Genomic DNA, 24,942 nt, shown 5'->3' on the forward strand with positions numbered 1-24,942 from the left:
TAAACAGTTTTGTGTGGAGGCCATTTTCAGCTCTTTCTCAATGTAACCAAACGGAGCAGGGGACAAAAAAAACCTAATCAGTAGCCCTGAGAGCTGTTATATTCATGGCCAACACTTCACCTAACTAATTGTAATGAGGGATGGTGTCTGAGGGAGCTGAGCTCTAAAATCCAGTAACGGAGTGGATTTTTACGATGGACAATGCTGAGTGAGGGCGTGTTAATGGTAAAGTAAGGTCAGTGAGCAGAAACACTGCACAGCTGTTCTTGTTTTCTTGATGGGTTGAGGTGGTTTTCAGTTATTTTTATTTGACTGCACCATTTCATAAGAAGTTGATACAAAAGCATACTATAGAGATTTCAGATATCTCGACTGGTTATTTCTTTTCAACTGCCTAAATTCTGGTTCATGCTTGATGTGTCTGTGTGACCAAATTACCTCAACTTAGCTTCAACCCATCCGCACTGCCCAATTTTCCTTATCACACACCTATGCAAATTTAAAAACACACTCAGTATAAATGCTTTAAACCACTCTCTCCGCATATCTTATTTCATGAGAGTATATTGCCTATATTTATTGAGACATATTGCACTTGCTTTTTTTGGTTAGGGGCAATTTGCTCATTTTATTTATGTCTGCTTCTGTCTCTTTCTTCTGACTTGAACCCCAGTCGGCCTCAGCAGATGGCCGCTCACGCTGAGCCTGGTTTTGCTGGAGGTTTCTTCCTGTTAAAAGGAAGTTTTTCCTTTCCACTGTCACAACAAGTATGTTTGGTGTGAGGAATTGCCTTTGAGTCAATTTAGCGATTCAATCAGCTGGTTTTCCTTAAATAGAAAACTGAATCGATTTCTGGTTGAATTGTTTCTGTAATGTGCTTTGAGATGACGTGTGTTGTGAATTGGCGCTATATAAATAAACTATTGAATTAAAATTATGCTGATGTATTAATCTCATTAATCTGAGGCATAAATTATATTGTAATAACAGAAAATTGTTCTGCCTATACTCTTTTAATTTGCATGAATTTCCTCATCTGCAGCCTCATTGAGGTTATGATTTCAGGTTTCTCAGTAAAATGACTTCCTTTTAAAATAATGTCTATTTACATGATGACAGATTTGATGGTAGTAATGAAGGCAGCAACGGACCAAAATAACTCAATACTCAGAAGATTAAAAAATAGCTAAAACATTAATAGACACAGCCAAATGTTTACATTGTTTTTCTTCTGTCTATTCTTTACTTTGGCTTCTATTTTTGGCAGTTCATTACACACACACCTTTCAGATTCATCACTTGTAGGAACTATCTGCTAGAAAGTTGTTGCAGAGGCAGCCTGACCTTCTTAAAGCCTGATGTATCATCAAGGTTTCTTGTATGCAATTTCAATGATTAATGGATGATGTGTTGGCTGAATGAAGCACCCTTAAGCCGAGATCATTCCTTTCATCAACTCCGGCTTTACCTCAGGGACTTAAGATCTAAGACGAGCACTTATTCAACCCATGGAAAGTTTGGTTTGAATATCACCCTTTGTTGTTAAGGATGCTCAGAATCCTTTATTTTGATACCTGAAGCTGTGACAGAGTACCTTTTAGGCCTTTTCAAAAGCCCTATTTCTTCTGTGTAATCTTCTCTTTTTCTCAACCATATAATGGGCTTTTACCTCTAACACACCACCTCCTGTAGCTTCAGTTTTATCTCCTGTTTCAGTCCTCTAGGTAATGTTTCCTTCCTGCTTTGGTAAGGTTTATCTGCAGGTTTTGAATCGCCTTTTGCTTTGTGCTCTCATCAAATATTTGTCCTGTTTTCATTCCAAGCCTTTACAATCACATGTTCTTTAAGTGGGACATGTGCATCAACCATCCAAAAGACTAAGAGGCAATACATCATTTCAATTAAGTAGTTATCTACTATTTTACGTAAATTCTTTTTGTATTGCATTTAGATCCAATTAGTAGTTTGCTGGCTGAAAAATTACTAAATGTTTGCAAAAAACATAAAGTAAAAGATCTTGTTATTGTAGAAGTGCTGTTGTAAAACGGTGAACTGTACACTGAAGTGTTTTCCAATGTTGTTGTCACAGGACCCATTGATACCCTGAACCCAGTGGTGATTGTTGTGCCACCTCAGAATGTCACTGTGGTACTGGGCCATCCTGCTGTGATGGAGTGTATGGCGCAGGGTCACCCAAAACCTTTTGTGTCTTGGAGTAGACAAGGTAGGTCTTTTTAAACACCATTTACTGTTTTCTGTCTTCCTTTTCTGACATAATAATTATGTCAAATTTTGGGATATACATGGTTACATTCATAAATATGATACTTAAAAATTTAAAGGTACTTAAAACAACTAAAAAACAATAATAGCATCAACTTCGGCACATATCCATTTCAGTTATCAAGAACAGATTAAAAGTGAAAAAATCTGAATTGGTGCATTGATACCTGAGAAAGATGGTGCTTAAATCTGAACTAGCCTCTATCTCTAAGTTTGATAACAAACCTAACAGAGTAATTGTGGTAGTGTCCATCGCCTCGTTTTATTCTTGCCAACTTCAAAGAAAGTAAAAAAGTATGTTTTTTATACTGTGTTTTGGTTGGTGGGGCCTTGTGGTACTTTTTAAGAATCTGCTGTTCTTATAACATCTATTTCTCTTAGTGAAGCTGCACTGCAAAATTCTAAAAGTTAGTAAAATAATTGCCTAAAATAAATGTATTTACCCTTCATTTGAGTAGGTAAATAAGATTTTCTCCCAATGAAATTAGTATTTTTACCCTTAAAATGAAATAATTAGACTTTATACCTTTTAAATATGTGACTGCAGTTTTTTTTTTTTTTATTATTTTTTTTTTTTATGTGAATTGTCTTACTCTACAGGCAAAGAGTCTCACTTACATTCTTAATTCAAGGGAAAATTCAGGAAATTTTAAGAAAATTGAATTTTTGCAGTGTTGATTGAAGAGCATTTAGCCCACTTTGATCACTTTGCAATCTTGGAAATGCTTCAGTATTATCCTTATGGAGGACCAGCTCTACCAGATTTAAAATAAATACAGAAATAAATAAATAAGCATACAATTAATTGCCCCCAAAAATACAATGAACAAATAAATGTTGGTAGAAATGTAATACAATGTAAAGTAATACAGTGAGACATAAATGCATATATCTCTTTTAATTAGCTTTTTTTATTTATTTGCCTTTGTAATAATTACCTTATTAAAAAAGTACAGAGGAAAAAATACAAAGGAAGAATAAAGCAGACAAAAATATAACATGCACGTAAATAAATACTTAAAAAATAAGTAATTAATAAATAAAGTTGAAGATTATAACGGAAAATAAATAAATAAGGTAATTATTACAAAGGCGAATAAATAAAGAAGCTAATTAAAAGAGATAAATACATTTATGTCTCACTGTATAATTTGATTTCTACCTACATTTATTTGTTTATTGTATTTGGGGGCATTCATTGCATGTTTATTTATTTATGGAGCATTTATTTATTTCTGTATTTATTTTTAAATATGGTAGAGCTGGTCCTCCATATTCCTACCATATTGTCTGCTATTCAAAACGCTCACACTTTCTCTCTCTGACATTTTTTCTCTGGCATTTTAAAGACTGAAAAAATTATCTCTAGTTGCAGTTTTCTTTTTTTTTTTTTTTTTTTTTTTTTTTTTTTCTACAGTGTCCTGTCTGGCAAGGTGGCAATAAGAATAATTGTCTTGATGCCAAAAGGAGCCCAACAGATTTTACTTTCACAAGTGTAGCGGTATCGCAATTGCCATACCGCTCCACTTGTTTCATGTATATAAATTGCTTTATTATAATTATGCAGGGAGTTTTACAGTTCATATGGACACTGCAATGTAAGTAGAGCAGAAAAACAGAAGAAGAAGAAGGAAAAAGAAAAAGAAAAAAACAGGACAAAAGATGAAAGAAAGAGGAGATAGGAAGGAGACAATGACAAAACATTTTCAGTCTGCTTCAACACCTGTAATGAGATGGAGAAAAAAAAAAAAAAAAAGAAAAAAGAACAGCACAACCAAAAAACATGGTACGAGATATACAATAAAGCAAACACCTTGAAACTATCACTAAAGTAATATTATTAAGTCTGACATGTACTCTGTGTTACCTGAAGATATGAATGTGGGGTTTCTGTTTGGAAGTGAATCTCTAAGTACCTGAAGCCTAGCACCTGTAGTTGTTTGTGAGGGTGAACTTGTGCATGTAAAGTTTTAACCATAGAAAAAAATGCTCAATAGTGGTTGTGGAGAGCCGGAGAGGCACACCCCCCAGAGCACTGAGTCCAGCGCCGGGAGACCCAAAGCCCCAGGCGCCCAAGGGGACCCCAGAAGCGAAGGCACCAAGGCGGGGCCAGCCCCGGAAATCAGACCCCACCAAGGCAGGAGGAGAGACAGCCACGAGGAAGCCCCCCAGCCACCGCCATGCCGGCGCCCCGGGGAGCCGCGGGGACGAGTCCGCGGGCCCCGCCGGCAGCCGGCCACCCCGAAGTAGGGCCGGGCGCCGAACACCAGCCCCCCCACGGCGCCGACCGAAACGCCCCAGCCCCACAGAGCACCGAAACACGCCCCGCCCCCCCGCACCAAGCCCCGGCGACCGGCCGCAACACCCACCGCGACCGCACCACCCAGGAAAACACTAAGACGGCCCCGCCCCCGGCCGGGGCCCATGCGCATCCGCCGCGAACCGGCCACGAGCGCCGCGGGACCCCCCCCAAAACGCCCCCCCGGCCAAAAGCGCAGCCCCAACCCACCAAGACCGATGCCAACAGCGCGCAACGAAACACACCGCGCACAGAATCAGCCCGAGAGCAGAAAAGCCGCCCGGCGCAAAACCGCAAGAGGAGCAGACCGCAGCCGGCGCAACCACCCCCCCCAGCAGCCCGAGGGGCAGCACAAAGCCAGAGCGGAGCGAACCGCGCCGCCCCCCCCACCGGACGATGCCAAAGCAGCCCAGCCACGTCCGCCACCCCCCCCCGCAGCCCGCACCAGGCCCCGACACGCGGCCAGAGCAGCTCCGCCGCCCCGGCCCCCCACCACGCGCCGGTCATAGCCACCCCAGGCCCACACCCGCCCCGCAGCCCCACCCGCCGCGATCAGTGGGAACAGAGCAGCCCCGCCATGCCTCCAGGAGGGAAAACCCACCCGAATACCCAGCCAGCGCAGCCAGCCCGCCCAGACCGGCCCCCCAACACTACCCCCGCCGGAGCCGCCCGGACCCCCACACACCAGCGGCGCGCCGCCAGCAGGACCCCCACCCAGCAGGCCCGCCTGCCCCCCGAGAAAACAGACATGCCAAACCCCCCAAAGAAAAAAAGAGAAGAAAAAAAAAAAAAAAAAAAAAAAAAAAAAAGGGGCCCCCACAATGCGACAGCGGACACCGGACACCGACCCGCCCGCAACCGCTCCCCCCCACCGAGGAAGAGAAAAAAAAAAAAAAAAAAAAAAAAACAAATAAATAGGTAAATAAATAAATTAATTAATAATTACAATTAAAATAAATAGGCAAGAGGAGAAGTGCGAGCGGAAAAACCGGAGCCCAAAACAGGACCCAAGACCCGCACCCCACCATGCCGCGCAGCTCCCCCCCTCCCCGAACCGATACCACAGAACCGGCATAGGAAAGAAACACCGCCCAGGAACCGGCATCGTAGCGAAGGCACCGGCACCGACCCCGAAAATCCCCGAACAACACCCAGCCCCACCCCGAAGCGGATCCAGTCCCAGGCCCCAGGGATCCGAGGCCCCAAGGGCACCCCACCCCCAGACAGGAGCCCCAGCAAAGCCCCGGCCGGCCGGGGCCAGTGGAGAGGCCGCCAGGAATGAGCCAGCAGTCCCCCGGGCATCCACCCCCAGCTCCAACAGTGCACCGGTGAGCCCCGACGCCAGCCAGCGGAGGGAGAGCAGGACGGGGGGAATGGGCTCCGCACTTAGCGGAGACTTGAGATGTATTTGGGAGAGGGTGCGGTTGAGACCCCAACCTGGGAAAGAAAAAAAAAAAAAAAACACACCATCTCAATCATGCCTTCCCTCCCTAGTGCCCCCACTCGTACCACAGGAAAAAAAAAAAAAAAAAAAAAAAAAAAAAAAAAAAAAAAAATTGAATAAAATAATAATAATAATAAATAAAGAAAATAACAACGCAGACACACATTCACACATAACACTCACATCCAATAATACCAGGACCAAAAACCCGGTGACGCCGGTGGTCGGTCCCGGGACTATCGGATGACCCCATAAGTGAACCTAAAATCCGGATGTGAGGGGAGGGGAGCGGCGACACCGCCACACCAACCCATCTCTTTCCTGCTTCAAGCCCGGCCCCCCACCCCGCACACGGACCGGACCACCCCCCGCAAGAGCCCCCCCCGGGACCGGGGCCCACCCATCCCGCGCCGGCCACCCAACCCGAACCCCCCCCCCCCCCCCCCCCCCCCCCGAAAAGAACAAAAAAAAAAAAAAAAAAAAAAAAAAAAACCTTCAACCAGGCACTTCATGCCCCTCCATCCAACCTTCTTTGGGGAGAGCAGAGGTGACAGCCCCGCCACCAGCAGGCCACCTAGGCCCCGCAGCCAGCCCCAGCCAAAACCACGGACCAGGTGGCCCGCTCCAGGCCCCAGACTCCAGGCGGCAGCCGGAGAACAGGGGTGTGAGAAGACCCCGATCCTCACTGCGCCCGCTCGAATGTGGTGTTGTTGCGTGTTGCTCTCAGATGCAATTAAAACTGGGAGTACCAAGAGGGGGTGTCCGGCACACTCCACCCCCCCTCCAGGAGATAGACGGTGCCAGCACCCCCTCCCCCTTCGACAACCCTCAACCCTCAATGTCTAGATGCGAGAGGGGATGGAGGAGGCCGACCGTGGTGAGGCCCATAAAATAAGCCCCCCCCCCGGTGGCCCTGACCCCCACCCCCCGAAAATGCCCTACATAGATGTGTGTTGTGAAAATGATGTAGATGGAAGTGTCTAAAATGCAAAATAAAATTGGGGTGGGGGACGTCATCAGAAGGTGTGGCCCTCCAGTAACGACCCCCTCCCCAAAAACCTACATGTGTGGCCGAGTGATGGAGCAGGCAGAGGGAGGATTTCGGGGATGGGGAGCAAAGGACTGGGGTGCCTGCTGCACTCCCAGGGAGCCAGCTCCCCCGCTGACTAGTTGCAGTTTTCTTTCTCCAGCCTGTGACATCTAACTATGCTCATGCTCCACACTGTTTTCTCATTTAATCAGACGGAAAACCCATTTCCACTGACGTGATCGTCCTTGCAACAAACCTAGTGGTTAGGGACACTAGGCGCCACCATGCTGGTGTCTATGTCTGCCGAGCCAACAAGCCCAAGACTAGAGAGTTTGTCGTTGCTGCTGCTGAATTGCATGTTGCTGGTAAGAGTGATGTTTGAGAAATTATGTAATGAATTATATCTCTATTTTAAGACAGCTCTTAAGGTTAGTCTGTATATTCATCTTCACAGTATTGAAAGGTCTAATATGATCTAAAGCACTGATTAAGCATGTATTTTTTCTAAGTAAAGATTCTGATCATGTTTGTACGAACAAGTATTTTATTTGTATAGCTACAAGTGAACATCTATTTGTAAGTGCATCTCAACCAGTAACTACATACAGTACTTGCAGAAACTAATCTGAACTGTTGCCGAAGGAGAAAAAACTTTTTGAAATCAAATCTTTACAAAGGATTTTCATTATTGAAGCCTTTTAGGATTAGTGAAATTATTCCTATTCTTAATCTAACAAAGGAATATTTTTCCTAAGATACATTTTAAACTTTCAATAAATTCAGAGGGTAACTCTCAATTTTTTATTCAATACAACGGATCTAAAAAATTGTAGAACTTTGGTCAAAAACCTTTCAATAATTTTCTGGTTGTGTGACCCTTTGCACCACTGCAAATGATTGTCATTTTACCCCAGTGCTTCAGTATTTGTTACATAAGGTCACAAAATTGAGGTCTTTGGAACAATGTCCATTAGGTGACCTTTAGGTATGAGAATCTTATAACAACTGTCTTTTTTTTTTTATTCAGCTAGTACTGTATCCTTACAAGTGACCAGGCATGTGGAGGTTCATAATTTTCTTCCATCTAGCTCCATTTTTTTTCTGTATATATTTCCATGATGCCATGCTATGACATTTTTATGTAGACTTTTTTGAATTGTTTATAGGGACAAACATTTCAATGTAATTTAGACATCTTAATTTAACTGACGTTGAAAATAAGCTCTTAGTATTATATCATTTAAGGAAATAGGGTTGGAAAAAAATAGAAATGGGGTCAAATGATATATGTTTATACTTCTTTCTGCTCCTTTTAAGTCATGATTTCAGTTGTCACCTGTTTGGTTATGTTGCGTTTTCAATAAATGAATAGAAGACAGAAAAAAAGGAAAGGAAAGGAATAACCTAATTAACAAAATATGATTAGTTTTATTTCATATAATTTCAGTAAGGAAACTTTTCTCTTGTTAGTCATTGTGTAGATATCAACTGTTCCCTCGTAATGTGGTCAACCAGGTAGTATCCTCTCAAGGCTCAAAAGCCACAAACTGAAAATTGTTGAACAATATTACCTGTCATAATATCTGTTTACTACCTAGACAGTAGATTGCTACTGTAGCAAAGCAGTAAACAATATTTTACACCATCTTATTTAGGTGGAAATAATGTAAGTGTTCTTTTTCCTTCAGAAAAATGTGAAATAGATGATTTTGTGTAATTGTGGAATTCAGATTCTCCTGTTAAAAACTGCAGACTGACAGTTCTGAGTAAAAATGCTAAAGGTTGCTTCCTTTTTTTTTTTTTAACAGCCCCTCCAGTGATTGTTCAGTCCCCTGAATCGGTGTCCCTCACTAGAGGAAGTACTGCCAGGTTTCTGTGTAACAGTTCAGGGGAGCCTCTTCCAGAGCTGCACTGGCTAAAGAATGGCCAACCCATCAGGTCTTTCAGGCGGATAAAGATGCAAAGCCCTGGGGTTCTGCTCATCAACCAGCTGGCTCTGGAGGATGCAGGCTACTACCAGTGCATTGCGGAAAATCGGCTTGGCACAGCCTGTGCCACTGCCAGACTGACGGTCATTGTGAAGGAAGGTCTCCCCAGCCTCCCACGCCACCTGACTGCCACTCCTTACTCCAGCACAACTGCCCTGCTCTCCTGGGAGAAACCTGAGTACAACACAGACCAAATCATTGCCTACTCTGTTCACTACCAACGCACAGCAGGTGGCTTGCTTAAAATGGGGTGGGATCATGAAATAAATAAACTTCACATATTTGATGTTAATCTATTCTTTTTAGGATCAGATAATCAGGAGTCTTCCTTTGCCGTTAGCAATGAAACCACAGAGTATCTCATCAAAGAGCTTCGGCCCCATACTGCCTACACTTTTTTTGTGGTGGCTTATTCGCCCATGGGAGCGAGTCCTCCATCGCTGCCTGTAACTGTAGAGATGCTGGAGGATGGTAAGTACTTTAATCTTTATAAAAAGGCAAATAATCTATACACTTAAATAAAGCAAAACTGTACAACTAAGGTCTTTCTGCTCTTAGACAAGACAGCTGTTCATTACATCCTGTCTTCCAGGACTACTAAACTCTCATGTTTAGGGTTGCCAACTGCCCATTTAAAAAAATGAACTGTCCAATGCGACAAAACTAAATTAGGGGTCTAATTTATTTTAGGTTTTATTAAAATAATTACAAAATGGATTCACACTCATATTAAAAAGAAAATAATAATTCATAATGCCAGCAAGGTGGAAGACAATGCCTGGCCAGGAAGTGTCCCTTATTTCATTTTCACAGACTTGGCAACCCTAATTTTGTTGTAGTAGTTAGCAGAAACTCGAACATGTTAAAGGAAAGCTCATTTTGAAGCTTTCCGGTTCTTTTTCCTGAAAAGAGATTACTCGGAAAAACTCTTTAAATAACACTTCATAATGTTATATGTATTGAATAACCAGGAGACATGACAACAGATTTTGATAGAAATTGTAATCTTACTCAGATCAGAGAAGTTGCTTAGAGTTACAGAAGGGAGCTGCTTACCAACTGGGCTCACTTCTCGGGAAGCGGCCCAATAACCGTTAGAGAAGCATTTTATACTTCAGTCTGCCGATGCAGATGAGGAGACATCCATGGCTCCAGCCTTATCAAAATATTATACTTACTTCTTAGCTGAAGGACACCACTCTCATTCCCATCCCCAAATCTTTGCCTTTTACAGAATGAAGATTAGAAACGTATATCTGGACAGAGAAACTCTCCTAATTTGATAAACTATTGTGCAAAAGATCAGTTCTGACACACAACAGGCAGCTAATATTGAGGTGTAATAAATTCACACATAATCAATGATAATTATCCTAACAAACAGCATGATGTTGCTTGAATTGGTGTGAGCCTTTTTGGGAACCGTGGATATTAGAAGTTTGAGCTAACCCTTCCATTATTTTTTGTTTTGTAATGTTAAGAAACAAATGTAAGATATTATTTGATATGTGTATCCTATAATGGGTGCAACTATTTTTAAAATCCAATTGAAAAAATTACAGCCAAATGAAGCAGCTATTTATATTTTAGTTTGATACACATGTATTATTTTGCAGTATTTTGTTTAGAGTCTATTAGCATAATATATGACGGTAGTCTATGCAATCCGAAATATTTAAGGTATCGCAGATTGTGCTGGCATCTAACAGAAATGGCCTCTTCTGATAATTAAATTGATCTTCAGTTAGATTCAGATCTAAGCTCTGTGATTTTCAAATTTCTATATTTCTATATTTCTGTATTTTAAATTGTTCATATCTCTCCCCACTTTGAATAAAGTAGCAGTTCCTTCAGGCAACAAAGAAGGCACACCATCTTACTTGGCAGTAGTTATGTTGTTCTGGTGTTTTTTGTTGTTTTTTTTCGGTAGGGTTTTTGCATCAAGTTATGGAGCACAAGCACAACAGTTTCTCAAAATGTAATAATTAGACCAATCATTGTAAAATAAATATCTCCTTGAATAATAATAATAACATTATTAGTAGTAGTAGTAGTAGAAGTAGTCTTAGTAGTAGTAGTTGTTGTAGTAGTACAAAGAAAATAATTATTACATTTAAATATATACCCCAATAATGTCAATTAATGTATTATTTGATATTTTACGTATATATTTAAGTATATATTTTTGTCAAATTGATTTAGTTCATTTTTTTTCATACTAAACATCTCTTTTGAGATTATTGCTGCAAGATTCAAACTTCATAAATAAATTAAACCTTTTCCACATTTGGAAGACATTTCACTATATTTAGGGATTAAATAAAAATCAAGAGTTAGCCCTGTGAGGAACATTTTGTCTGGCACATACTCCATAGGCAGTACGTGCCACAAATTCATGAAGCTTATTAAATGTTGCTGCACTCCTACAGGCTTATTTACCAAAGACATATTCACATCTTGGTAATGTAAGCATTGTGCTTTTCTTCAGTAGATGATTACCTTCTTCAATCTATTCATAGAATATCTTTAATTTTGGAACTTATTTTGTCTATTTTTCTCCTGATTGACAACTGTTGAAAAATTAAATGTGGAAGAACTTAATTTGTCCTCAAAAAGAAAAACTTTAAACATTAGCAGGTTTTAACTTTATTTAACTTTATTTTATTCAACTCTATTTTGTATTAGCTAAAAATTGAACTTATCTGTGAACACAGCCATATTACAAATGATAGAAGGGCAGCACCCATATTAATTGTTCAGATTTTTCTCACATATTTTATAAATGATATGTGAAGGTTGTCGGCCAAGTTCTGGTGATGCATTGCACAGGAATGAAATTATTGCACTGTTCATCAAAAACAGCTGCAGCTCAGCCAGACACAATCTGATAACATAAATTCTTGAACTCACCTACTACATAACTGTTATTTAATCTAAGGGATTTTATTTTAGCCCCCTTGATTATTTTATAGTGTTACACGCCTATTTTACTGCAAGGTAAAGCCTGTTGGTGTCTATGAATATCAAGTAATCTGAGGGTTATTTTATTGTAAAAAACATAATATAATCATATCTACATAAATTGCAATTATTGAATCACTTGTCCTCCTTAAGACACCAAAATGGTTTAGTGTGACACTGATATACTGTTATCTGAAAGCACTAGTAAATAATATTTTTCAGATAATTGTTTTCTTTTTTATTAACTTATTGATATTAAACTTATATTTGGCAATATATCTCTCAGTTGTATTTAAAGTTCAAAGAACAGGGCAACTATCAAAACCCCAAAAAATTTTGGATCATAAAAAATGTATTGCATAGTTACTTTTCTTGGAAACTAGTCACTTTGTGCAGTAACTGAAATACTAACCTACAGTAGATACTTAATACAGAAGTAACTAGCCACATACTTTTGTTTTCACAAAACACGACTCCCCTTTACCCACTGAAGAAAAGTGTTCCCACTGTTTGATGCTGTAAACCCAGTTGTATGCTTTACGGGATGATGCATTTAGGAGGAGATTTTAAGTTAGACTTATACCTACAGCTTTTCACTATGCTCAGAAAGTTAAATCTTAAGTAGAATACCATCCTTACCATCCTTAACAGCTCCTCCTGAGTCCCCAGGCACCTTTAAAAATCATCACAAATGATAATTATTGTTCAGATCATTGGTTTTGTAGAATGACCACTCTATCTTTCTGAGTTTAAAAAACATTGCTTTTTATCTGGGTTGAGTTAATAAGCCCCTATCATCATTATTATGTCACCTATTGCATAAAAATTAAATATAACAGATAACCAAGCACAGAATATTGTTTAAAATAAATTTTATTGCAGATCTGTACCCATTTAAAATGGACAAGTATAAAATAAGCACCTAATGATCATGCTGGAGCTGCTGCTGTTGGCTGGAGGGAGAACGTGAGATAACGGGTTAGGTGTAAAGGATCAACAGATGTAAACAATTAGCATTTTTAACTAGATCTAGAATATAAACGGAACCTATACAATAAATCATGTAACACTGCAGGATTTCTAAAAGCGAAGAAATGATTAATACTATCTATACATATCTGCTTGATATTAATTAAAGTGACTTCACTGGAGAAAGTTAAATTTAAATTCTGCAATATTTTTTTGCTGCTATAAATGAATAACCCTATACCAAAAACACTACTGTTTTTGTTAAATTATGTAAACATTTTGGAATAACTGTAGGACAAAAAGATTGATTAATATGTGCCCTTCTTCCCTTTTATAGTGCCTAGTGCACCGCCTCAGCTCTCTGTAGTTAGTACATCCCCTACTGACATCAGGCTGACATGGCAGCCGCTGTCCTCACAGCACAGCCGAGGAGCTGTTACCCGCTACCGCATTGATTACAGTGCGCTGGATCAGAGTGAGTAACCTCAATGATGACGCAAAACACTTTTATACATTTAAAATCAACATATGGTTATAAATGGACTGAAAAAGACTGAAAAGAACTTGTAGGCTTACATCCATGAAACTGTTGTATTACTGATTTAGAATGTTGTTGTTGCCTTGTTCGTGCTTACATATAAGGTAAGAACATGTTTCTTTGGATGCAGAACAATAATTACTATTTTGAAGGAAAAGTCCGGTCAGTAAAGAATAATTAATGGGTCATTATCTACACCTAAAACTAATACGTTCGCAATTGATTTGTTGTTAATCGGTAAAAAAATAAAAACAATATTTTATAGATTATTGAGTCTGGGAGCGGCCACTTTTGCCCAAATATAGAAACACCCGACTCCTGACATCTTTTGGCAGTGACGTCAAGGTGCGGTAAGCTTAGTGCCATTCTCCTTGTTTTACAATGAAAATCAATAGGATCAAAAACAATTATTGAAGATTTCCAGAGGACTTCACCATTGAAATTCACCAGAGCTATAGTGAAACTGACAATGCCCACATGCATGGCAGTTGGATGTTGTAATACATCGGCTAAAAGTGGAAAAAATGTGTTATTTCACCTTTCCGATTCATGATCCTCCGCGGACGGGTTTATCGTTGGATTGCCAACTTGAAGAGGGAGGATTTGCCATTGAACTTCTGGCCATAGAAAAAACACGTCATTAATCCATTACTCTCTGCTTCGCATAGTGCACTGATTGTCACCATCATGAGTCATAGCATGTTGTGACAAACACTAGATATAGCACTGGGACTTGCTCAACAGCCCATACCGCACTGTGACGTCATAATCCGGTAGGTGGCAGTAGTGTTCTTGGATGTCACCAATGAAGCACATTCATATGAAAATTACTCTTAATTTAAAAACACTTATCATTCATTGAACAGTATGTAAGAACTTTATATTTAAAGTACTTTCAGAAGTTTGTATTTTGAATGTGACCGGACTTTTCCTTTAAGTCCTTTTTACAGGCTTCATGGTTTTATTAGTCCAACGCTCCATGTAGCCTATTTCCACAAGATAACAGAAAGCATTATATTTTACATAATTCTCATAAGTGGAACAGGAAATATGCAAATCCAAAATGCCATCTTACAAAATAAAAAGCACCCATTTGCTCTCACTTTAAAACGTCCCCGTGGGATTTTTAAAAAACCTGAGTGTGCTCTGTGTTGTCAATAGTGGATATCATGTTCTCAGTGGAGCTGAGAGGCAATGAGACTCAGTTCACGCTCAGGGAGCTGCGCCCAAACCAGGTTTACCGGCTGAGGATAGCTGCTGGAACTTCTGTTGGCTTTGGTGTTCCTTCTGAGTGGGTCCAGCACCAAACAATAGTACGCTATAGGCCCAGTGACAACAGCACAGGTAAGAGAAACACTACGCAAGGCTTTACTTTTATTAAGAGATTGCACTGTTAACTATGGATACAAAATGTAGACATGTGATAGAGCCAGCTTTTAGACTTTTACCTAAACTTATAAGGCTTATTGCATCATCATTTTAGAGATCAAACCTGACATAATCAAAAATAAAAGAAAAAAACCCTCAAATAAATACTTATAATAGCAACATATGATATAAAAAATTTTTTTTGATATAGTTTTTTGATATATAGCTACAAAATATTAACAATTAAAAACTTGAATGTATTCAAGTGCCTATTTTTGTTTCTGTTTTGTTTCTTTCGCACAATTTAAATTTTTCCCTTCACCCGTGATCTTGGTCTACGTTCACACAGCAGCCCGAAGTGAGCCAAATCTGATTTTTTTTGCCTATATGTGACCGGTATCTGATATTTTGATCTGTCCACCAAAACTATCAATTTTAAGGCATCCATGTATAAGAAATATGAAAACATTAAGAATATGTTTAAAATTTCCCTTTTCGATAATATTACAATGCGTTTTCTCATCAGTGGGCGTAAGTTTAGGGAGATGCACGCTCCCGCGACAGAGGAGGTAATTTTCGACACAGCAGAGGAAACCTGGAGGAGAGAATCGAAGCAGGGGTGGATTTAGGAAATTTGGGGCCCTAGGTAAAGACAGGCATGGGGCCCTCTGAATTGAGAAGACAACTCATAATACAAACCCATTATGGAGATACAGAGATTTTAATAGAATAGACATACATTATTTACTAAATTTTGACTGCCCTAATGATGTTTTATATTTTTATAATATTTCTAGGGAAAAATAACAATTCAAGATATTTTAAATCAGATTTTGGAGAGTCAAAATGCATTTAAAGATATGTCAAATCTGATTTGTCATTTAAGGTGTTATACATCGAGGTTTATAATTAAGTTATTTCAGTTAATTTGGACTAGTCAAAACTCTATTTTTTAATATCTTTATTGTGCTGTCACTGAGCTGTCCTAACAGTTACCTGCAGAATTTTGCATGGCTGCAATGGTGCTGGCTCTTCTTGACAAAGTTTTTCAAAATGCCACAATATAGAAAGAACTCAGCCGTATGGGATGTGTAGAGAAAAATAACGTTGTGAACTCTAAGACATCTTTAGAAATCTGCCATGAATTGTACAGGGAAGTTAGTTAGAAGCTGGATATTCAAGCACCTCTGAGTTAGTGGCAGGGCCGTGCAGAGACCACTAAAGGGGCAGGTGCTCAAAAAAAAAGGGCACATCTTATCGCATTTTAGGACAGAATATTAACAAAGTCACATAGCTTTCAGAGTTTAATGAACAATGATAAATTACAAAATTGTGAGACATACAATCAAAGCTAAGGGAAATCTCTACATAGAACATAGAACTATGCATATGTAAAATATTTTATTAGTAATTTCTTTCTGCGGGTCTATTTTGTTATAGGAAAGTATTTCAATATTCAAACCTGCAATTTAGCCAAAGATGTAAATCAGAGCTGGACCACCAGACATATTTTGTCTTTACAGAATTAAACTGTTAAAAATGCATACAAGGGCACAATGCAACCTTTTAGTGTACTGTAATCTATAAAAAAGAATGTCTGCCTGGTTTGCTGTACTGACAGTGGAGATGGAGACGGTCCATTCAGAAAAGCAGAGCTGCTGCATCAAACTTTAACGTGGAACTGCAGAAAAAAAAGAACAAAACAAACATTTTATTAATGCATGTCACCATGAGAAAAGCCTACTCTGTTCGTGTCTTAGTGTATTTTGTAAGTACCTATATACATTTTCTTCAATCTTTCCTCTTCGTTTTTTCTTGTCAGTTTGTCTTTTCTTTTTTTCCTCATTGTCTCATCTTTTCTGTGTTGAGTGAAGGTCAATGTCTTATTTATTTCAGTCTCTTGCCTTTCTTTTTCCCCCAAACTAAATCCAAGATTATGATCCAAAAACTTATTTTCCGTCATGGTGATTTAACAGTTTAAAAACAAATTTCCAACTTTTAAGCATTTTTGCTATTTTTGTTCTCTTTTGTTCACAGCAGCAGTTTTCTGTTAGCCATGTCTTTAAAAATGTTAATAACCTCACAGTGAATGATTGGCACATCCTTCTCGATTGCCAACAAAAGAAGGTCTGACAACCGATCCTCCTTGCATAAGCTGCGCAGTTTTGTTTTCACCAGCTTCATACATTATATCTATCATATATCTATCATGGTAGTTCTGGATGAGTTCTCCTTCAAGATACATTTACCTAACGCTAGAATAAATGAAGTGTACATCATGCAGCAAAGGAAATTAGAAAATCAGACATATATCCATTATGGAGATGATAGGTTTTTGACGGGCGATGTGCCCCTATTGCATAAGTAATACTGAAGAATGTCCTACTATCATTAACGACACAGGGAAGCTTTTTAGTTATCTTGCTTTGCTAGCAAAGTCATTAGCTAGCAGCTAGCTCATAGCACAAGAACAACAGCCTATTGTCTGTATGATAAAAATACTGAATCGATAGATAAGAACAGCTTTTTCTCACCTGGCTGTCTCCTCCCGCTCAGTAGTTCTTCAGAGAAAGGCGCGCCACATCCTATACTTTCCTCCGTTTAAACCGCTACTCTTTGCTAAAGTAGAGAAATTATACAACGTTCAAAGTTTTCCGTTGTCTGACAAGTAGGAAGCCTACTCCAGTATTTTCACCAAAAATTATGTTTTTTAATTCACAAAAAAACTGTTCTGTAATCATTACAGAACAGGTTTTTGTGAATTAAAAAACATAATTTTCAATGTAAAAGACTAAAAGCACAGAGTAAACAGTGTTTTAGATCAAACAATACTGCATCATCCATGGGGCTCATTTGGTTTCACTTACATGTCTATTCAGGTTGACATTGGAGAGGCGGTGCAGACTGAAGAAACAGCCATCCGTCCGATCATGGTTGATCTTGCTTAGGGCCAAATGAACAGCGGCCACAGTGTAATGTGGAATGTTCGCTACCTTTAGCTCCGCAGTTAGCCGCCTTATCTGACTGTGCGAGAGGCAAGTGCGTTGTCACCGGCAAAAGGTCTAATGTAACAATGTGATCGGAGGGCTTATTGTATTGTTTTTCTTGCCAAAAAAAAAGTTAATAATAATAATTTCAGTACATGTGTCAAATAAAAAAAAAAAAAAAAAAAAAAAGGGACCAAAAGGGCACATTGGGATCATGGAGCAAAAGGGGCAGGTGCTCAAGCCCCCTTAGCCCCCCCCTCTGCACATGCCTGGTTAGTGGCACCTATCGCACCATCAATCCGATGCAGGAGTTCAAACTTCAGGATCTCAGACCATGCATACTTCCTAAAAATAAAGAAAAATCCACCATCCCCCTTCTTTTTTTTTTTTTTCTTTACAACTCTACTACTGGCTATATGTTTTAGCAGTCAGATGATGCACACTTAGAGGAATGTAAGCCATCTAAAGCTGTTCCTTCCCATCTGCTGGTGTTGGTTCACTGCGTTTTAACAAGTCCAAAGTTTGAACAATCATTTTTCAGGAAGTATAAGAGCGTGTCATATTTCCTTCTAAAAACCAGATGCTAGAAAATGCTGTTTTTATTTTCTCCAAGGACTTGGAACCCTCCCTCATGCAAAAATTATTCGGTATCATATGACTATGCTTGATTGGCCAGCAACCTCACCTGCTCCGAACTCTATAGAAAATATGCAGTGTTTAGTCTGTGTGAAATACCAGAATAGAGCTGAGCAGTTAATCCAACTTATCAAAAAAATGTGGCTCCAAAGCCTTGAGAAGAAATTTTAATGGTTAAAAATAAAATTTTATCAAGCCCTGATGCATTCCAGTTACATGTGAGCAAACAGCTTCCATTGTTAAATGGTTGATCCATTATGCAAGGATGCTGTTTAATAGGCTACGGTTATTTGTAATTCGTCAGACCGAAGAAGTACATCGGAGAAGAGAGTAAACGTTTCAACAGAGAGAACATGTCAAGACATTCTCACCTTTTTGGGAATTTTTTTCAAGATACAATTAAGTCATATCTTGATTTTCAGGCATGCTTTAAGTTTAAAATGTCTTTCTTCTAATTCACACCTTTGCATCTTAAAAAGACAATAAGTGAAACAACAATCAATAATTGATTTTTTAGGATGTTTGCATTTTTTTGTGAAATAATGAATTGTCTTTTACAAAGTCAATAGATATTAATTTATTTACTCGGTTATTTATGGTTAAATGTGGATTAACATAATTGGGTTGGCCTAAACTAGAACCAACAGTGGAGACCAGCCAAATGTCAATAATAAAGGAAATGCAGTTCCCAACAACCCAAGCAAAGACAAGAAACTGATTAAATCTGTGCCACCCTTAGTTGATGCATTATTTCAATCAAAAAGGTCCCAACCAAACCTTTGGAAGAAAAAAAAATTATTTATTTTTTTGTATTAAAAATATCTCTTTTGCTATCTGGCTCTTTTACAAGTAAGAAGTTTCTAAGAAAAGGAATTTACTTTTTATATGTCTCAATATGCCTTACTTAAAAAAAAAATGTTAATGAATTTCAAATTTATTTTAATTCTCAAGTATCACCGCAAACCTGGTTCATTTTAATAGATCTTTTTCAAACGTCTTTTTATAATCACAATTATATCTGCAATTTTTTAATAGGGTGAAGAGGAATGCTGTAGAAAAAGGCTAATCTTACCTTTATTAAAAAATCTTTTTCAGTGATTTTTGCTCCTTCTGAGCTGAAGGTGAGATCCAGAGTGAGCACTCTCAATGTAACATGGCAGCCCTCACCAAATCATACAATGGTTTCCGGCTATAAGCTCTCATATCGGGAAGCAGAAGCTGATGGGACCTCTAAGCAAGAAGGGTCATCGAAGACACACACCATCAGGCTTCGAAAGAAGGCAAGGCATCACCTGTTGACTGGGCTGGGTAAGAAGTTAGTCCTCTCCAAATTATTTTTTAATAGACCGGTATTTAGGTTCTACATATATATATATATTAGTGCTGTCAATCGATTAGATTTTTTTAATCGCGATTAATCGCATCAATGCCTGAGTTAACTCGCGATTAATCGCATTTTAATCGCAAATTTTTTTTCTGATTGAAAATCATTTAAATACTCTCGATGACATACAAAAAATACATACAGGCTAGGTTTGTGCCAATGTTCTTTTTTTAAAATGAAAACAGGTCACAGACACTGATTTATGCCATAGAAACATATGGCAAGAAGATGGGGAGGCATGTAGTAAAAAATAACAATATGTAGCCAAAAAAAAGGCCCTGAAAACAGGCTGAGACTACTGCTATAAAATGTAGTACAGTTAACATTAGATGTTAATTAACCAAGATAATAATGAACAATTTTCAATCAATACATCAAAATCAATAGACCGACATCACTAGATGGAGGTAGTCTATGCTCTAGAAAGTTACTTTTCAGCCTCTTAACAAAAATGAGAACACACACACACCCAGCCACCCACACACAGACACACCCACCCACCCACACACACACACACGCGATACTGACCTGTGGCGTACACAGACAGCAAGAGTGCCGTAGCAGATTCCATTTCACCTCAGTAATCTGTTTTCTCAGCGTATTTCAGGTTGCTACTAGTTACCAGACACTCAACTTGTTTGTTGGTGGTGGGGCTTAAAGAAAAGGCACTAGCGCTACCCAGTGTATGAGCGTCTTTTTTCCTTGAGGAGCTCCGCTCTTGAAGCCTATGGAAAATGCATAGACTGGGGGAAAACAGCCCCGCCTTCTCGCAGGCTGCAGCGGGATGTACTTGGAAAATTTTACCATAAAACCACATAGCGTTAATCTCACGTTAAAAAAATTATCGCCGTTAAAATGGCCTCGCGTTAACGCGATAATAACGCGATAATTTTGACAGCACTAATATATATATATATATATATATATATATATATATATATATATATATATATATATATATATGTATATATATATATATATATGTGCAGAGATGGGAAGTAACGAAGTACAAATACTTAGTTACTGTACTCAAGTAGATTTTTCTGATATTTTTACTTTACTACTTATTTTTATGGCGACTTTTTACTTCCACTCCTTACATTTTTACACAAATATCTGTACTTTCTACTCCTTACATTTTAAAAAAATTGGCTCGTTACTTTAGTTTTGAAAATTTTCAATGGAGTTACCGTTATTATTTTTCACTTCATCAATACCAAATTCAATCTAACTGGATGGGAATCTACGTTGCATTTGACGCACCACTACAAGATGAATCGACAGATTCAGCATTATTCATTCGCGGCAAATCATTGCAGCTTGGTGGCGGTGGCGTTAGCATAGTAGTATGGATGACAAGATGATTGAAAATGAACACAACGGAGATCTAGTCCTATTGGCAGACATCCATTTAAAATGTAGGCAACTGCATGAAAAAAGTGGTTTCTACTTTTACTTTTATACTTTAAGTAAATTTACAAGCCTGTACTTTGTTACTTTTACTTGAGTAAAGAAGTTTAATCAGTACTTCCACTTTTACCAGAGTATTTTTTAACACAAGTATCTGTACTTTTACTCAAGTACGGAAAGTGAGTACTTTATCCATCTCTGTATATGTGTGTGTATATGTGTATATATTGTAAATTGTAATGGCAGTCTGATAATAACACAAGTATATATTTTCCCTCACACAATAAAGAGGTGTACATAACCATTTCCTTTACAAAGAAATAAACAATAATAATAATGAATAACAATAAATAAAAATTAATTCACAGGAAAATGTATTTAATTGGAAGTAATATTTTTCCCCGCTTCATTTTAGGATGCATTATAAAGGAAGTTGTGCTTCTATGTATTGTGTATACAGCTAGTCTGTTGCATCTAGTTTAAAACAAAGAAGCAGTATTGCATGGCCTGCCCATAGTGCTGTGTCTCTGAACCGGGTGCATTTGTGCACACATGCCCACACCTCTTCTGCTGCTGGGAAAAATTTGAGATAGACACAATTTTGTGACTATGCTCACGCTCAGAGCTGTAATACTTTTCATTGGATAATGGGATACAGATAGGTGCTGTTCATTTTAAGGTACCATATTCAGACAGGAACAGGGAAACCTGCAGCCAGTGATGGTGGGGGATGAGGTGAGCTGAGGTGTGTCGTCATGGTCAGTTCTACCCACTGAATGTAATCGCTGTAAAACAATCAGGAACAAACTCTTTATTTATCAGATTAATACATTTTATCGAGGCTGGCACTATCTCTCTGGTATTGTTACTCTATGCCTCTCTAGCAGAGTCCTTAACTTGTCATCAGACACAAATCATTAAACTTCCTAGAGTTTCTATTTTGCGACGTTCATTTTGAGTCAGATTTAGATTAAAAAGCAGGTACACGAAATAAAGAAAGTGAAAACACGCATAGGTAAATTCTCTCACTGCACATGTAAATCCTCAGGATCATTTTGCTTATGCTGTGTGTAACTTTATTGCAGTTGAGTTTAAATTCAATTCTAATTTTATTTTCCATAACATGTTATGATGACGGTGTTGTGTTATTTTAACTGCATTTTCGTTGGTTGGATTCTCAGTCATCCAGGTCATATTTATTCTAAAAAGTAGAAAAAACAATGCACTGGACTTTGTTTCCAAGTTTGAAGATGTTTCACTTCCCATCCAGGAAGCTTTTTCAACTCAAAATGTCAGGAATAGCGTTAAATTCTCTATAAAGCCTCAAACTCAATGCTGTTTCTGACATTTTGAATTGAAAAAGCTTCCTGGATTGGAAGCAAAATATCTTAAAGTCCAGTGGAATGGTTTTTAACAGTTTTGGAACTTTCTTTGGTTGTTTATGTGTGCTCTTGTCGTATAAACATGATTAAAAATGCCACCTTTAATATGGTTATAAAAAGGCTTTGTTTTGTTTAAAAGTGTTTTGTTTTTTTAAAGGTGTCAGGGAATAGGGGTGCACAAACCCACTTGGGACACAGTAGGAGGTGCATGGCTCAAAAAGTTTGGGAAAAGCTGCCTTAAAGTTTTATCCTTGCTTGTATTTCTCTTTTTGTCAGTTCCTGACCGGCAGTATGAAGTGAGGGTCTGGGGATTCAACAGACAAAAAGATGGAGAGGCTGCAGTGTGGAAAGGAAGGACTGATAAGATTTACAGTAGACGTAAGACTTTGCTTTTAGGCATGAATAGATAAGCATTAAAATAACCTAAAATGTGTCCTCATGGTGATAATGCAAAAATTTAAAAAAAGTTTATTTTCTAGCATTTAAGAGAATTAATGTGTTGTTGTGTTGAAGCTTCTGGACCATCCTCATCGCCTCCATTGCCCCCCAGCAGCATCCAAGCAACGGCTAACAGCTCCACTTCCATCTGGCTCCGCTGGGAGAAACCCCGGTTCATTAATGTACGGATCATCAACTATATAGTACGCTGCAGCCCAGCAGGAACCACCAATGCATCTCTGGTTTCTTATTATACCAGGTCAGAATGTCAGGGTGAATACTGGAAAAGTAGTGTTTAATGTTGAAATAGAAGTAACACATTTCCCATATCCAAAAAAAAAAAAAAACATATATTATAGGACGTCAACGTGTTTTTTATGAAACAGAACAAACTAAGGGACAGGGATGGGTTTTTGTGCTTGAGACCTGGACTGAAGTTGCACTTAGGGCAATAAACAGAGACTTGTGACTTGACATTAACTTGTTTTCTGGGTCTTAAGTTGTATAAACAATCTCTGACCACAAGGTAGTTTGTTAGCTATGCAGATTTGACTGCATAAGCGGGTGTAATGCTGGTGATCTACAAAGTTTTCGTTGCAAATGTTGACATTGCCACTGCAGTTTACTTTCGGATTTGGAAAATCTGATCCAAATATAGATGAAGGGACATGTGCATAAATGGTTTGGCACACGCTGTCTGCTCAGTTGCAAATGTAAATCACTTTGGGCCTTCTCTATAGATCTTATCTGCACATATGAACTCATTTTTAACCAACCTTCAGGAGGCACAAACCTGAAGACCAGGCTCTAAGAGTATACAGTTAATTATTTACATGTAAAGTTCATTGGCTCTGCACTGGACCAAATTGCAATGTTTCCAAAAAAAAGTCTGTAAATATTACACAAAGCATAAAAAATCCGTGGGACACATTTTTATTTTAATTTAGTATTATAATATATTATTTAGCATATACTTTTCAAAATGTTTTGTTGCAATAGTATCAGTCTGCAGACTCCAACTTTTTTCTTTTTTGTGAGTGAAAAATAAAGAAACCTGATAAATATGTAAACATATTTACACTATTATAAATGGAAACATGTACTGTATTTCAATCAAAGGTGACATTAAACATTTGAGGATATCAGAATATCAAAGCAGAACTACAGAGTAGATGCTGTGGTGATGGTATGCCTATAGGCAGAAGCTTAATTAAAATTAAAATATTGATAATCCTATTAGAAATATGATTAAATTAATTTTATTACTAAACACAAAGACCCTGAGTAACTTGTATTAAAGAATCCTGGACTGATAGTCAGTCATTCCCTTTTCAATTACTACCAATGCATGGCTGAGCTCACTTGGGCTTTATTGATAACAGTTATAAATTATTTTATAATAGTAATTATTTTTTAAACTTAATTAAACCACACTAAGATATGCTGAAAATGTGGAGTCACCCGTTGTGCACTGATTTTTCACTGCATTATACTAAGCTGTATATTAACAATTGAATATTTATTGTAATAATAACCACTATAGCAAGCTAATATTAGTAATATTGACTTTCCCTCATGTGTTTTCTAGCTTTTTTCCTTCACTTTTTTAAGCTCCATGGCTCCTTTCCCTCTCCTGTTCTTTTCTAGAGAGCCTCATCTTGCTGTCTGCAGCCTTCTGTGGCTTCCTTCATTGTTGCCTTTTGTTTGTGTCATATATGGATGATGGGGCCACCTTGCCCTGATAACCCCACCCACACTGCTGTGGTACCCAGCTGTAATGAGTAGATTTAACTCGAATCAAATGAGGTGAACAGAGTTAGTACCA

The 24,942-nt window shown here is 38.4% G+C and overlaps 1 protein-coding gene across 2 annotated transcripts in view; it reads left to right on the forward strand.

Annotated features, from left to right (window-relative positions):
* The window catches only part of igdcc4 (immunoglobulin superfamily, DCC subclass, member 4), a 95,844-nt gene that overhangs the window by 55,796 nt on the left and 15,106 nt on the right, over positions 1-24,942 (forward strand). For both annotated transcript variants that reach the window (XM_038289844.1, XM_038289845.1), the window contains exons 5-13: positions 2,090-2,224; positions 7,269-7,421; positions 8,865-9,275; positions 9,351-9,515; positions 13,312-13,449; positions 14,674-14,856; positions 19,599-19,811; positions 22,956-23,057; positions 23,193-23,376. In XM_038289844.1, the coding sequence (XP_038145772.1) occupies positions 2,090-2,224; positions 7,269-7,421; positions 8,865-9,275; positions 9,351-9,515; positions 13,312-13,449; positions 14,674-14,856; positions 19,599-19,811; positions 22,956-23,057; positions 23,193-23,376 (1,684 nt within the window). The remainder of the gene's footprint in view (positions 1-2,089; positions 2,225-7,268; positions 7,422-8,864; positions 9,276-9,350; positions 9,516-13,311; positions 13,450-14,673; positions 14,857-19,598; positions 19,812-22,955; positions 23,058-23,192; positions 23,377-24,942) is intronic.

This window comes from Cyprinodon tularosa, unplaced genomic scaffold (assembly GCF_016077235.1).
Source record: "Cyprinodon tularosa strain WSP-4 unplaced genomic scaffold, ASM1607723v1 ctg272, whole genome shotgun sequence".
In the NCBI taxonomy this organism is placed as follows: Eukaryota; Metazoa; Chordata; class Actinopteri; order Cyprinodontiformes; family Cyprinodontidae; genus Cyprinodon; species Cyprinodon tularosa.